We start from the raw sequence: 16,210 nt of genomic DNA, 5'->3' as shown, positions 1-16,210 counted from the left end.
GTCCTTACTATGGCAATCTCAAGTGTGCATTTATCACTCCTGTCCTCTGGTAGATTGGAGGAATTGTATATCTTCTTTCTTCCAGCGGACGTTAAGCCTGGAACTATGGACAGAGTCGCTAGAAATGTGCAGGCGCTAGAATCTTTTCCAATTCTATGCAGCACCAGCCTACGTAGACTACAATCCTAAATTCAATTACAGTACAATCCTAGTCTAAGCCCACTAAATAACTGGCTTGGAATGGAGTAACTTTGCATAGCATTGCACTGTTAATAGATTATATTATTTATTTTTATATTTTTACACGACAGTTTCCTGTAAATATTTTTCCTGATATATAGGATGGGGGAAACTTGTCTTGATAGTAGCACATTTCTCCTAGAGAAAAGGCTCTAGAGAAAAGACTCTAAGAGTCTTAGGGCCAAACTACAAGTGATTCCTGACACTAGTTGGACACTTGCCAGCTTCCCTCAAGTTTTGATGGGAAATGTAGGCAGTTTGGCAGAATGTTGGACAAGTGACAGTTGAAAAGTCCATTGGACAGCAGTCAGAGTGCCAAGCTGCAAGACCAGGATGTCTACATTTCCCATCAAAACTTGAGGAAAGCTGACAAGTGTCCAGCTAATGTCAGGCATCACTTGTAGTTTGGCCCTTAGTAAATCATACACTGAACATGAGTCAACAAACCAGGCAAATGTGATTTTACGCTATATTAACAGAAATATAGTGTCCAGATCACTTGAAGGGCAAGTGAGGGCAAGTGTTGGTTGGACTTCACTTGGAGTACAAGTGAAGTGGAGTGAAGGGCAAGTTCTGGTTGGACTTCACTTGGAGTACAGTGTTCAATTTGGAGCATGGCAGTTAAAGAAGGATGTTGACAAGCTGAAATGAGTCCAAAGGAGGGCAACAAAGATGGTGAGGGGTCTTTCCTCTTATGAGGAAAGGTTGAAAGAACTGGGTATGTTTAGCCTGGAGAGGAGGCGACTAAGAAGTGATATGACAGCCCTCTTCCAAGTATTTGAAGGGCTATCACATAGAGGATGGAGTGGAGTTGTTCTCTGTTGCCCTAGAAAGTCAGACTAGAAACAATGGGTTAAAATTAAAGTGAAAGAGTTTTTGGTTAAACATTATGAAGCACTTTCTGACAGAGTAATTGGAACAGGCTTCCTCGGGAGGTGGTGGGCTCTCCTTCCTTGGAGTTATGTAAGAAGAGGCCAGATGGCCACCTGACAGCAATGACGATTCTGTGACTCAATATGGAGGTATGCAGAGCTTTGACACCTCAATGTGCTTCCAAAGACATTCGTAGGAGTTCCATGAAGTTCCAAAGTCCCCAACCCATTTGACTTAATGCTGCTGTGGCAGTAGGTAATGTTGGCATCTCTTGGCAGGCACAAATCTGAGCAGGAGTAGGCCCCAGCCAAGGTTGGAGGCCAACTGAAGTCCTACCAATCCAGAGCAGAACTGCTGGCTCAAAGGAGAGAAGCTCACAGGTCCAGGGACAGGAATCAAACCACAGAGTTAAGGGGTTCAAGGGAGGCGCTAATATAAAATACTATTAGCATGGCCTGCCAAAAGTAGGATCACAGCTGCATTGTGTTTGGCCAGAAGCAGCCAAGAGTTACAGAACGAAAGGTTTTTTCAGAGCTTATTGAGCGACTGCATTCATTTTTCATTCTGTATGAAAGGAACAGAAAGGGGTGAAAGAGAAGAAAAGGAAACTGGACCCATTGTGATTTTTCTTTATCAGGTGGGAGCACTTGTTTAAAATGGCGGTGGGAGGGTTCATTTTGCAATATGAAATGCTGCCACCTAGTGGTACATAGTGAGACGTGCGAAAGTCCCCAGTTTAAGCGAGCCTGTCTGTTTGGATACAGGAATACATTTGGGACCAGGGCTGTCCGATGTGCATAGTTGTTGCTGTTGCCATTTAACGATTGACTGCCACTTACATTTTCAGAGGGAAAGACTTCACTTTTTGCTGCTTGATCCCGGGAGCTTCTGGTGCAGTTTCACATCTCACTTGCACCCATCGCTAGGAAAACTATTAAGAAAAAATTAAATCAATAACTGGTCAGGTCCACAATGCCTCAACAGTTCCTAACCAGTGAATAATACAGACTGAATCACTTTTATGAGATGTTCATCAAAGACAGTCCCAGACACACTGGTATGAGGAAGAAACACACTTGGAGCGAGAGCTATGGGGATGAAAAGGTGGGGCCTATAGTTTGAAAAGGCATGTGTGGAAGTCCATAGGGCAACATAATCCTCTCTGCCAATCATCACAATGGGTATTTTGCTACATAAATAAAAACGCTTTACCCAGATTGTGGTTCTCTGTGGACTGTGGTTGTTGGAGGCCAAGACTTCGTGACGTGAGTAGATTCTGAGTGTGGTTTCTGCCTGGATGCTCCATTGCTTCGCCTCTCTGTGCGACTTGCACAGTAATACGTTGCAGTGTCTGCAGCCGTCACAGACCTCAGCTGGAGGTAGACTTCATTCCTGGAGGTGTCCCTGGTGATGCTCGTTCGGCTGACGAATGCTGGTTTGTTCTGAGTGGTTCCTTGTCTCGCACTGTCCCGAATGAATCCCAGCCATTCGAAGTCTTTCCTTGGAAGCTGTCGGGTCCATTCCCAGTAATAATCACTGACTTGGACCCCGGAGACCATGCAGTTCACTTTGAAGGACCCTCCTGGCTTCACCATTATTGGGCCAGACTGGGTCAGCTGGGGACTGGAAAAAATGCCTGAAAAAAAGGGAGAACAGAGTGAGAGCCAGTCCCTGGACTCAGCCTTGTTGTGTATGTCATTTATCTTTACTGAGTGCATAAATCCTCACCTGATGCAATGCTCACTAGAATGAGAGAAATCATGATAGGTTCCATCCTTCCTTCTCTCTCACCCCTCTTGGTTCTTTACATACAGAAGAAAACGGAGTCTGTAGCGGAGATACAGCAGATGATGCTATTTAAGCAGGAAGAGCTGCTGGGGAGCTTTGCATAAAGGGCCTATGGCCCAGAATGGATAAAAGGAAGCACATTTGCTGCCCGAGCAAAGTAGATCAATGTTTCAAGTGGATTTGGTCATGATCTAGGAGAATTTATGGGTCTGGAACAGATGCGCTGGAATCAGACTGGCATGTGACCTCACTTCTAGTGAAAACTGGAAGTGACATCATGATGTTAGGGTGGAACACTCTAGGATTTGCCAAAACTCTACAATTACTCCACATTATCAGTAAATCAGGTAGGACTTGTCAATGCCTATGAAGTACCAAAATGGTACTGGAGCGTTCACTTTTCTATATGAAATGCTGCCACCTAGTGGTGCATAGTTAGGTGTGCCATACTCTCACTAGTCTTAGAGTCGGACCACACGATACGAATTTCACGTGACTGAGCGAGTGTCAGTATTCCTCATTTACCTCAATTGCCCGTGTCCATTATATTCTCGACATTTGCATATTCTGGTCCATGCACGGATTCATAAACTCACCGTTAAGTGTGGTCGCGATGGCATGTGTACTTGGGCTCAACCAGTAAGTCGGCAATGTAGAGTGGCCCTTTTTCCTGAGTCTTCTGCTTCCTATCTGCTGCTCACCCCTTCATGCTTTCTGATCAGCAGCTAGATGGCGCTCAAGTCTATATGTAATTTGACTGTACGAATAGCTTTTCTGTTCTGATTTGAAAAGTTACGGTGGGATTGCATGGGTGGTTGAAGTGATGTGGCCAACACCCCGGTAAAGGCACACTTATAAATTTAGCAACGGCTATGATGCATGAGGAAATAATTTTTTTCCCGTACTCAGCCCCGTTAAGGTGTGGTAGCAGTAATGAGGGGAACTTCTAGGCCAACAATAATTTGGAAAGGGGCTGAAAAGAAAACTGTCCCTATTGTAATGCCCCCCAATTGAGCTGTAGCGCGCCTGCATTTGGGATACTGTGTACTGTTCTCAGTGCTGTATGTCAAGAAGAATATTTGAGCATAGCAGAAGGTTCAGAATAGGGCAACCAAAACAATGAAAGAGGCAGAAGCACCTTCCATTTGATTGGCTGGTTACGTTTAATTTAGAAAAAAAAATGATTAAGGAGACACAATAATAATAATAACATTCCATTAACTTACCACCCTTGAGGACAACTTAACGCACACTCAGAGCAGTTTATAAAGGGTGTTATTATTATCCCCACAATGATTACCCTGTGAGGTGGTTGTAGCTGAGAGAGCTCTGAAATAGTATGGGGCCGGGAGATTTCACCTCGCACACAGAAGCTGGGTTGTGTCTTCATCTCCTGCCCTAAGAATGTAAGAGTCCTCCTGAATCAGGGCCAAGCTAGAGGTGATGAATGGCAAGCGAACAGACTCACGTGTATTCCTCCCTGTTCACTTGCGTGATCGAGTGGAGTGCAAGTGGAGTGCAAGTGAACAGGGAGGAATACACGTGAGTCTGTTCACTTGCCATTCATCACTTCTAGCTTGGCCCTGATTCAGGAGGACTCTTACGTTCTTAGGGCAGGAGATGAAGACACAATACAGCTTCTGTGTGCGAGGCGAAATCTAAGTGTGGTTTTTTGCCTGGACGCTCCATTGCTTTGCGTCTCTGTGCCTCTTGCACAGTAATATGTCGCAGTGTCTGCAGCTGTCAGGGAACTCAGTTGGAGGTAGACTTCATTCCTGGAGGTGTCCCTGGTGATGCTTGTTCGGCTGCTGAATGCTGGATTGTAGTAAGTGCTGCCAGAGCTGCTGATCTCTGCTATCCATAACAAGCCTTTCCCGGGTGGCTGGCGGATCCAGTCCCAGTAATTGCCATTGACTTGAGCACCGGAGACAGCACAGGTCAGTTTGAAGGATGATCCTGGCTTTACCGTTCCTGGCCCAGACTCAGTCAGCTGGAGGCTGGAGGAGAGGTCTGCAAAAAAGGGCAGAAATGAGAGTCACACCTGTGGTTCTGTTTTGTTGGTTGTTTCAATTTTCTTTACATAATGCACAAATCCTCACCTGCTGCCATGCTCAATAGAAAGAGCATAATCAGAATGGATCCCATCTCTTTCCCCTTCCCGCTCACTCTTTCTTTCCTAACAACTCAAATGGACACGGCCGAACCATAGAGGCACTTTGTGTGCTGGTATTTAAAGAGGAGGAGTTTATCTGGAAATTTGCATAAAGGGTCTTCAGTCCAGAGCTGCATTTCCAAAGAAAGGAGGATAAAAAGAAGCACAGTTTGCAATCTCTTGCAATATGGGAGGATCTACTGATGATCTAAGAAAAGGAACAAACAACTTGTCTGGCATCACTTATAGTCTTGCCTAACTAGTCCCTGGACTAGGACTTGCTCCTGAAGGTTTCGCTGGTGGCCTTGGACGGGAGCACTTTTCACCAGCATGAGCTGCTGCAACCCCTCTGTCCGCTCCTGGGAAATGATATACTTGCTACTCCTACTCCTGCTATTAACGTGTACTCTACATAATGTTGCCATTATAGAGTGTCCTGTCCTGCATTGGTGCTTTGGAATTTGGTGGCAGGATTCTTGACCGCAGAACAGTGTTGATGATATGATGCCAGTGTGGAAACATTTGTTAGCAGCTCACCTATTTTTTGGCACAAAACTGAGTGCCCATGTTATCTTATATTTCATTTATTAGATTTGTGTTCTGCCTTCCCCACACCAGCAGGCTCAGGGCAGATCACAATTTGCATGCAAAGTTAAAATTACATCAGATACCATTTAAAACTATACGTAGGCACAGGGCACAACCCTTTAGCTCAGCAGCACCAGAGCATTTGGGAGTATTCAACAGATGGAGATGTCACCAGTGGGGAGGGCACAGTCCATACTCAACTATATGGGGGGCTCCACCTAGCATCAACCATATGCCTGGCGGAACAGCTCTGTCTTACAGGCCTGGCGGAAAGATGATAAGTCCTGCCAGGCCCTGGTCTTATTAAAGCATTCCACCAGGCTGGGGCCAGGACCGAAAAAGCCCTGGCCCTGGTCGATGCCAGGCGGGCCTCCCTAGGGCCAGGGACCTTCAACAGATGTTTACCATTGGAGCGAAGAGTCCTCTGGGGTTCATATGGAGAGAGGCGGTCCCACAGATACGCTGGTACCAGTCTGCACAGGGCTTTATAGGTTAATTCCAAAACCTTGAACCTGATTCGATACTCCACTGGTAACCAGTGCAGCTGGCACAATACACTCCTAGATGCCAAAAGGCCACATCCTGAAAGGACCAGATGCTCTCCCTGGGAATAGGCCTGCATGCTCACGTTGTCACCCAAGGTCCTGCTTCCTGCTTCATCCTCTGATGGAAGCAAAGCTGGCAGTGACCAGAAGCGTGGCCTTCTTGCTGGTGGCTCCTGCTTGTGTAACTCCGTCCCATGGAGGCTGACTGATCCCCATCATTCCTTTCCTTCCCTTTGAGCGGGGTAGGTGGTGGGTAGAATGAGTTTTTGCTGCCTACTGTAGGATTTTATAGTTTATTGATTTCATTGCTTTAAGGATGGTGTGTGCATTTTTGTCTTATTCTGATTTCAATATGACAACTGAGTTTTTTAAAAAAAAAATTAAACAAGTTGAAAGATAGAAGTGGGTTGGTGACAGACAATGGCCATTTCCACACACGTTGAATAATGCACTTTCAATGCACTTTAGTTATCCTTTAGAAGTGGATTTCTTGTTCCACACATGGAAAATCCATTACAAAAGTGCACTAAAGCGTATTGAAAGTGGATTATTCAACGTGTGTGGAAACGGCCAATGATTCAGCCAAAGGAAAGCAATCCTAATGAATGATTCCCCTTTGGGACTGTCTCCTTCATACAGAAAAATAATAAATGTGAGTGGGGCGAGGGCCCAGTAAAATTCATGCCAGCTGCTTCCCTTTCCTGTTTTTTTGTATGGGTCCCTGCTCTAGTCTCCTCACTGTGTCTCTCCAGCACAGTAATATGTGGCCGTGTCTGCAGCTGCTACGGAGCTCAGTCGAAGGTGGATCTTATTAGTGGAAAAATCGGCTGAGATGCTTATCCGGGATTGGAATGCCGGAGCATAATCTGTGCTGTCATCTGCTGGGTCTATATCTCCCATCCATTCCAGGCCTTTCCCAGGAGGCTGCCGGATCCAGCTCCAAGCATAATCATTGATGCTTTTACTAGCATCAGAAAATGAGACTGTGCAAGTCAGGCTGAGGGTACCGCCAGGCTTCACCACTGCTGATCCAGACTGGACCAGCTGCACCTGAGCCAGGACACCTGTGGAAAGAGATCAGAAAAATTAGAATCACACGTTCAGAAAGATAAAAGAGCTTGACAAAATCATTGGGAGAACTTGGTTTCTTGTAGCTCGTTTTTTATTTAGTCCACATCCCCTTTCAAAAGATGCATGCAGTCAGCGAGAATGGTCATAGGACTGATTTGACCTAATGTTGATTCTTGTTAAAATCAATAGATCCCTAAATACAGAGATAAGCAGGCAGGCCCTATGGATTTCTTTGCAATCCAGGCAAAGGGAATAGTGTCTTGGATGTGGCCACAAAATAGTAACTTGACATTGTGAAAGGAAACAGGGATGGATAAACACAGAGCCCTTCCACCAGAGTACTTACCGAATGGACCAAGCATTAAAAAAACCAAAGAGCATATCATGCACTTCATGATGTTTTGGAGTAAAAAGCCTTGTGGTTTATCTGGAGCAGTCCAATTTGAGATCTCAGGTCTCAAATTTGTGGCTTTGCACTTATAAAAGAAGCTCTCCCAGTGGAATTTGCATGTACTTGTCAGGCAGGAGACTTAAGAGCCAGTGGTCTGAGGGTTGCACCACACAGTGACGCCTGGCACGTGCTGCTTAAGTGTTGAGTTTTGCAATTTTACCTGGGAGCTGTAGGTTTAAAAGACCCGGGATTGCTGTGGGGAGAGGAGGATTCACTCATTTTGTACCGTCTACATATCTTCCTGGGAAATGATGGTTTTACTACTGTCATATTCTGTGAGGCATGTTAGGCTGAGAAATTGCCAGGAATCCAGCCCCCTTACAGAGCTGCATGGCAACATATGAATTTGAGCCCCACGACTCTTTTGGTTTGGTCCAGTCCTCAACATGACCATAACAGACTGGATTTCATTTCAGGGATCTCATTAGTCTTAACCAACTCAGTGTTTTCCCTGAGGCTTAGAATACTTGGTCAGGTTCCATTTTTTTTTCCTGGTAACAGTACCTTGTGATTTTCTGTGTCTGTGCAATTTATAATATTTATTATCTGTGTGTCTGTGCAATTTATAATATTATAATATTTATAATACTTATGTGATTTTGTTTTATATATATATTCAAGTTTTATATTGTATGTAATCCACCCTGAGCCTGCTATTGCAGGGAGGGCGGAATAGAAATGGAAATAAACAAATAAACAAATAAACAAATAAACAAATAAACAAATAAACAAATAAACAAATAAACAAATAAACAAATAAACAAATAAACAAATAAACAAATTGTGGCTGCTAAATCCTGACGGAGTGCATCTTCTTTGCTTGGGTCATCCAAGGACTGTAGCTTAGGCATTATGTCTGTGGAGCCAGGAGTTGTATAATGGATCCATACTGAACAAGTAAAACTATGGCCGGCATGAAACCTCGCCTATTTCCAACAGTTGGCCTTGTTGGAAGGGAGTCTGCTTGGTTACAGCCCACTTCTGCTTTTTTGGGCTGACTCCTGCTAGAGTTTAACCCACTGTGGGTTGTCTTGCACAGTAATACATGGCAGAATCTGCAGCCGTCACCGAGGTCAGCCGCAGGAAGTACTTGGCTTGCGAAGGATTCACAGAGATGGTGATTCGGCCACTGAAAGCTGGAGCAGAATATACTCTCCCACCGGTCCAAAGCCCCATCCAGACCAGCCCTTTCCCAGGATTCTGGTGAACCCAGTGCCAATTGTAGCTGCTTGTGATTGAGCCACCGGTGACTGTACAGGTCAGCTCGACGGTCCCTCCGGGTCTCACCACTTCTGACCCAGATTCCTGGAGCTGGAGCTGGGATGAAAGTCCTTGAAAGATACAGAAGAACCGCAGTCAGACAAGATAGCCCTACATAAACTTTTCATCTTTGAAAAGCATATCCCCCTAATCTAAAGAAATCAAAGATTAAATTATCTAAAAATCATTTTATGGCGCTGTAGACTAGATTGGGAGTCTTTTAGGAGGCACCCACCTGGGAGCAGGAGGAGGAGGAAAAAGGGAGTGAAGGCAGATGCCATTTTTAGGCCTTGAGTGCAAAATGATAAATGTAAAAAATGGAGCCACAGACTGAGTGTCTCCCCTGAACCACAATGAAGATGAAATTCTCCTAGGGGTACTATTTGAATGGGAGCCCCTGAGATAATTTGCATATTGCTAGAAATTACTCTGGTTAGTGGCACTTTGAAAACCTGATAAAGCCAGAAGCCTTTTCAAATCTCAGTCGGAGTTGGCCTCTGTTCATATCTGTGACTCAGGGCCAAGCTATACGTGACGAATGACACTTGAACAGCAAGTGGATCGAGTGGGGGGCAAGTGAACAGGGAGAAATACACTTGCTGTTCAAGTGTCATTCGTCACTTGTAGCTTGGCCCTCAGAGACTCAGATGGATGGAATGGGAATGAATGTAAGGATACAATGAAAATATATAACTAAAGAGACAGTGGGATGAATGACACAGATATAGAAGTGAACCAAGACAAACTGGAGTGAAAAAAGACCTTCTGCTGTCGGTGTGTCCATTATTATGGTGATCTCAGGGCCAAGCTACACATGACGAATAACACTTGAATGGCAAGTGGATTGAGTGGAGGGCAAGTGAACAGGGAGAAATACACTTGCCGTTCAAGTGTCATTCGTCATGTGTAGCTTGGCTCACAGATATGTATTTATCACGCCTGCCCTCCCAAGAACCTCTGGTACATTGGAGGACTTGTATACCTCCTTTCTTCTAGCAAACTTTGAGCCTGGAAATACAGACAGTTGTTAGGCATGTACAGCCATTAGAAACTGTCATAGTTCAATGCTGATTTATTGTACATTATTTTTGCATTTTTAATGTAACTCCCGTAAACTATTCTTGTTATTAAACATCTCATTTGCTTGCATCTGTCATAATAAACTATAGATGGATTGAGCAGAGAGGACACGGTTGGAAGAGAATGTTGGCTCACATGAACCTTGTTGAAGAGCTTTTTCTGATGGAAGGGTGTAGTTTGGAGGAGTGTCTGGAAGGCACAAATTTGCAGACAGCATTGCCTTTGGCAAGGGTTGGGTGTGATCCCCAGGGCATCCATGGCTTCTGAGCCCTGAATGGTGACTCATGCTGAAATGCAACAGGCAACCTCCTTGGAAAATACTTAATGATATTACCTCTTAGGGGTGGAAGTGATTGAATGTGACAGTCATGCCCCGGGGTAAGGCAGGGGCAATCTGGCTGCGACATCTGTCACCTCATTGATCTCCAGGGTAGGCATCATGTTTGATGAGTCAGGAAAGAATTGTAAAATCAATCTGCTATGCTGTACAAGTAGGATTGCCATCTCCAAGTTGGGAAATTCCTGGTGATTTGGGGGGTGAAACCAGGAGATGGCCAGGTTTAGGGAGGCAAAGGACCTCATCATGATATAATTCCATAGAGTCCACCCTCCAAAGCAGCCATTTTCTCCAGGTGAACTGATGCCTGTGACCTGGAGATCAGTTGTAATTCCAGGAGATCTCCAGCCACCACCTGGAGGCTTTCAACCCTATGTACAAGTAAAACCATTGCCACCAGAAAACTCCACCTATTTCCAACAGATGGGCCTTCTTGGAAAGGAGTCTGCTCAAAGTCACAGCCCACTTCTGCTTTTTTGGCAGGCTCCTGCTTGAGTTTGACCCACTGTGTCTCTTGCACAGTATCACATGGCAGAATCTGCAGCCGTCACTGAGGTCAGCCTCAAGAAGTACTTGGTTTGCGAAGGATCCACCGAGATGGTGATTCGGCCACTGAAAGCTGGAGCATAGCTGGTGCTACCAGTCCAGTACCCCATCCAGACCAGCCCTTTCCCGGGAGCCTGGCGGACCCAGTTCCACCAATAGCTGCTTGTAACTGAGGCTCCAGTGACGGTACAGGTCAGCTCGAGGGTCTCGCCACCCCTGGCCCAGATTCCTGGAGCTGGAGCTGGGATGAAAGTCCTTGAAAGATACAGAAGAATAATAAATGATTGACGGATTGAGCAGAGAGCACAGGGTCGGAAGAGAATGTTGGCTCGCATGAACCTTGCTGAAGAGCTTTTTCTGATGGAAGGGTGTAGTTTGGGGTGATCTCTGGCAGGCACAAATTTGCCTTTGGCAAGGGTTGGGTGTGATCCCCATGGCTTCTGAGCCCTGAACGGTGACTCATGCTGAAATGCAACAGGCAACCTCCTTGGAAAATACTTAATGATATTACCTCTTAGGGGTGGAAGAGATTGAATGTGACAGTCATGCCCCGGAGTAAGGCAGGGGCAAACTGGCTGCGACATCTGTCACCTCATTGATCTCCAGGGTAGGCATCATGTTTGATGAGTCAGGAAAGAATTGTAAAATCAATCTGCTATGCTGTACAAGTAGGGTTGCCATCTCCAAGCTGGGAAATTCCTGGTGATTTGGGCGGTGAAACCAGGAGATGGCCAGGTTTAGGGAGGCAAAGGACCTCATCATGGTTTAATTCCTTAGAGTCCACCCTCCAAAGCAGCCATTTTCTCCAGGTGAACTGATGCCTGTGACCTGGAGATCAGTTGTAATTCCAGGAGATCTCCAGCCACCACCTGGAGGCTTTCAACTCTATGTACAAGTAAAACCGTTGCCAACAGAAAACCTCGCCTATTTCCAACAGATGGGCCTTCTTGGAAAGGAGTCTGCTCAAAGTCACAGCCCACTTCTCCTTTTTTGGCAGGCTCCTGCTTGAGTTTGACCCACTGTGTCGCTTGCACAGTAATACATGGCAGAATCTGCAGCCGTCACCGAGGTCAGCCTCAGGAAGTACTTGGTTTGCGAAGGATCCACCGAGATGGTGATTCGGTCTCTGAAAGCTGGAGCATAGCTTGTCCAACCAGTCCAGTACCCCATCCAGACGAGCCCTTTCCCAGGAGCCTGGCGGACCCAGTTCCAATAGTAGCTGCTTGTGACTGAGGCTCCAGTGACTGTACAGGTCAGCTCGAGGGTCCCGCCGGGTCTCACCACTCCTGGCCCAGATTCCTGGAGCTGGAGCTGAGATGAAAGTCCTTGAAAGATACAGAAGAACCACAGTCAGACATAAACTTTTCATCTTTGAAAAGCATATCCCCCTAATCACAAGAAAATCAATTTAATATTAAGGAAATCAAAGATTAAATTATCTAAAAGTCATTTTACAGAGCTGTAGCCTCGACTGGGAGTCTTTTAGGAGGCACCCACCTGGGAGCAGGAGGAGGAGGAAAAAGGGAGTGAAGGCAGATGCCATTTTTAGGCCTAGAGTGGAAAATGATAAATGTAAAAAATGGAGCCACAGACTGAGTGTCTCCCCTGAGCCTCAGTGAAGATGAAAACCCTTTTATGGGTACTATTTGAATGGGAGCCCCTGGGATAATTTGCATATCTGTAGAAATTGCTCTGGTTAGTAGCGCTTTGAAAAACGGATAAAGCCTGAAGCCTTTTCAAATCTCAGTCAGAGTTGGCCTCTGCTCAGATGGAATCAGATGGATTGAATGTGAATGAGTGTAAGGATGTAATAAAAAAATATAATTGAACATGCAGTGATTTGAATGATATAGATATAAACATGGAACAAGAAACAATGGAATAAAAAAAGACCTTCTGCTGCGTTGCCCCTGCTATAGTGATTTCAGATATCAAGTGGGAGCATTCATTTATCATTCTGTATGAAAGGAGCAGAGAGGGGTGAGAGAGAAGAAAAAGCAGTTGAAAAACAAGTCGAACTCCTCTTGATTTTTCATTTGTCATGCGGGAGCATTAATTCAAAATAGTGATGGGAGCGTTCCTTTCACGATATGAAACACTGCCACCTGGTGGTGCATAGCATGTGGTGCAAAACTCTCACTAGGAGGAGTCGCTGTCCCCTAGAGTACAGAACCAGTTTGGGGACTTTTGGGATCATCACTAGGAAATCTAATGGCTTCTACTGGGTCAGCCCAACCTGCTCCTGGAATAGACTTACTCCTGGAGGTTTTGCATGTGGCCCTGGCTCGGAGCACTTTCCACCACTTTGGGCTGGCGCAACCCTTGTCTCTAATCCTGGGAGATGACGGACTTGCTACTACCAGTCATGCTATTAACTTGTTCTCTACATGGCACTGCCATTAAAGGGCATCTGTCAGTTGGTGCTGTATAATTTGGTGGCCAGATTCTTGACCGCACAGCAATGTTGCCGATATGCCAGTGTGGAAAGATTTGTTAACAATTCACAGATTTTTGGGCACAATGTCAAGTGCAGGTTTTAACTCAGAAGGCCCTAGAAACCAAAAGGTCACACCCCGAAAGAACCAGATGCTCTCCCTGTAAATAAAATAAAAAAGAGTCCAGTAGCACCTTTAAGACTAACCAACTTTATTGTAGCATAAGCTTTTGAGAATCACAGTTCTCTTCGTCAGATGCATCTGTGATTCTTGAAAGCTTATGCTACAATAAAGTTGGTTAGTCTTAAAGGTGCTACTGGACTCTTTTTGATTTTGCTACTACAGACTAACACGGCTAACTCCTCTGCATCTCTGTAAGTAGGCCTGCACGCTCACATTGTCACCCAAGGTCCCGCTTCTTGTGCAAATAAGGCTGGCAGTGACCAGAAGTGTGGCCTCTTTCCTGCTTATCTAACTCTCTCCCTTGTGTTCAGGTGGAGGCCACTGCCCACGACACTTTTGCAAAGTTTTGGCAGGTCCACCATTTGCTTATGTTTCTGGGAAATGAGTTCTTGTTATTATACCTCTCATTTTGCTTGCATCTGTCATAATAAACGATTGATGGATTGAGCAGAGAGGACACGGTTGGAAGAGAATGTTGGCTCGCATGAACCTTGCTGAAGAGCTTTTTCTGATGGAAGGGTGTAGTTTGGGGTGATCTCTGGCAGGCACAAATTTGCCTTTGGCAAGGGTTGGGTGTGATCCCCATGGCTTCTGAGCCCTGAACGGTGACTCATGCTGGAATGCAACAGGCAACCTCTATGGAAAATACTTAATGATATTACCTCTTAGGAGTGGAAGAGATTGAATGTGACAGTCATGCCCTGGGGTAAGGCAGGGGCAATCTGGCTGCGACATCTATCACCTCACTCATCTCCAGGGTAGGCATCATGTTTGATGAGTCAGGAAAGAATTGTAAAATCAATCTGCTCTGCTGTACAAGGAGGGTTGCCATCTCCAAGTTGGGAAATTCCTGGTGATTTGGGGGGTGAAACCAGGAGATGGCCAGGGAGGCGAAGGACCTCATCATGGTATAATTCCATAGAGTCCTCCCTCCAAAGCAGCCGTTTTCTCCAGGTGAACTGATGCCTGTGACCTGGAGATCAGTTGTAATTCCAGGAGATCTCCAGCCACCACCTGGAGGCTTTCAATGCTTTGTACAAGTAAAACCATTGTCAATAGAAAACCCTGCCTATTTCCAACAGATGGGCCTTCTTGGAAAGGAGTCTGCTCAAAGTCACAGCCCACTTCTGCTTTTTTGGCAGGCTCCTGCTTGAGTTTGACCCACTGTGTCGCTTGCACAGTAATACATGGCAGAATCTGCAGCCGTCACCGAGGTCAGCCTCAGGAAGTACTTGGTTTGCGAAGGATCCACCGAGATGGTGATTCGGCCACTGAAAGCTGGAGCATAGTATGTATTCCCAGCCCAGCCCCCCATCCAGTCCAGTCCTTTCCCAGGAGTCTGGCGAACCCAACTCCACCAGTAGCTGCTTGTGACTGAGCTGCCAGTGACTGTACAGGTCAGCTCGAGGGTCCCGCCGGGTCTCACCACTCCGGGCCCAGATTCCTGGAGCTGGAGCTGGGATGAAAGTCCTTGAAAGATATAGAAGAACCACAGTCAGACATAAACTTTTCGTCTTTGAAAAGCATATCCCCCTAATCACAAGAAAATCAATTTAATATCAAGGAAATCAAAGTTTAAATTATCTAAAAGTCATTTTATGGAGCTGTAGACTAGATTGGGAGTCTTTTAGGAGGCACCCACCTGGGAGCAGAAGGAGGAAGAAAAAGGGAGTGGAGGCAGATGCCATTTTTAGGCCTTGAGTGGAAAATGATAAATGTAAAAAATGGAGCCACAGACTGTCTCCCCTGAGCCTCAGCGAAGATCAAAACCCTTGTATGGGTACTATTTGAATGGGAGCCCCTGGGATTATTTGCATATCTCTAGAAATTGCTCTGGTTAGTAGCACTTTGAAAACCTGATAAAGCCTGAAGCCTTTTCAAATCTCAGTCAGAGATGGCTTCTGTTCAGATGGAATCAGCTGGATTGAATGTGAATGAGTGTAAGGATGTAATAAAAATATATAATTGAACATGCTATGATTTCAATGATATAGATATAAAAATGGAACAAGAAACAATGGAGTAAAAAAAGACCTTCTGCTGCGTTGCCTCTGCTGTAGTGATCTCAGATATGTATCTCTCACTCCTGCCCTCCGAAAAACCTTTGGTACATTGGAAGAATTGTATACCTCCATTTTTCTAGCAGACCTTAAGCCTGAAACTACAGAGAGTCACTAGATACGTGCAGCCACTAGAAACTTTCATAGTTCAATGCTGACTTAATTATTATATATTATTTTTCTAATTTTTAATGTTAACTCTTTCCTGTAAGTATTCTTGATATTTTATGTTTTATTTTGCTTATCCCTGACCATAATAAACCATTCATTGATTAAGTAGAAAGGACAGGGTTTTAAGAGAATGTTGGCTCATATGAACCCCATCAAAGAGTTTGTGGCTGATGGTTTGTGCTTGTGGGAGGCTGAAGTTTGGGGTGGTCTCTGGCAGGCACAAATGTGCAGATAGCATTGCCTTTGGCGAGGGTTGGGTGTGATTCCCAAGACATCTATGGTTTCTGAGACATGAACAGTGACTCATGCTGAAATGCAACAGGCAACCTCCTCGGAAAGTACTTAATGATGTTGCTTCTTAGGGATGGAAGTGATTGAATGTGACAGTCACGCCCAGGGGCAAGGCGGGGGAGAATCTTGTATCCTTTAC

General features: G+C 45.3%; 1 protein-coding gene and 1 gene segment (V, D, J or C); both read right to left on the bottom strand.

Annotated features, from left to right (window-relative positions):
• Positions 1-6,921: 6,921 nt before the first annotated feature.
• LOC129339978 (immunoglobulin heavy variable 4-59-like) lies at positions 6,922-7,665 on the bottom strand. The segment is given in 2 exon segments: positions 6,922-7,250; positions 7,604-7,665. Coding segments are annotated over 2 exon segments (378 nt in total).
• Positions 7,666-8,719: 1,054 nt separating this feature from the next.
• LOC129339977 (uncharacterized) lies at positions 8,720-15,246 on the bottom strand. The gene is made up of 6 exons (XM_054994531.1): positions 15,192-15,246; positions 14,715-15,019; positions 12,986-13,011; positions 11,952-12,204; positions 11,048-11,186; positions 8,720-9,039 (listed from the first exon to the last, which is right to left on the bottom strand). The coding sequence occupies exons 1-6, from the start codon at positions 15,235-15,237 to the stop codon at positions 8,720-8,722; spliced, it is 1,089 nt and encodes a 362-aa protein (XP_054850506.1). The 5' UTR covers positions 15,238-15,246.
• Positions 15,247-16,210: the final 964 nt, after the last annotated feature.

Source organism: Eublepharis macularius, chromosome 12 (assembly GCF_028583425.1).
Source record: "Eublepharis macularius isolate TG4126 chromosome 12, MPM_Emac_v1.0, whole genome shotgun sequence".
Classification (NCBI taxonomy): domain Eukaryota; kingdom Metazoa; phylum Chordata; class Lepidosauria; order Squamata; family Eublepharidae; genus Eublepharis; species Eublepharis macularius.
The sequence above is the reverse complement of the archived record's forward strand: the minus strand, read 5'-3'. Positions and strand labels throughout refer to the sequence as shown.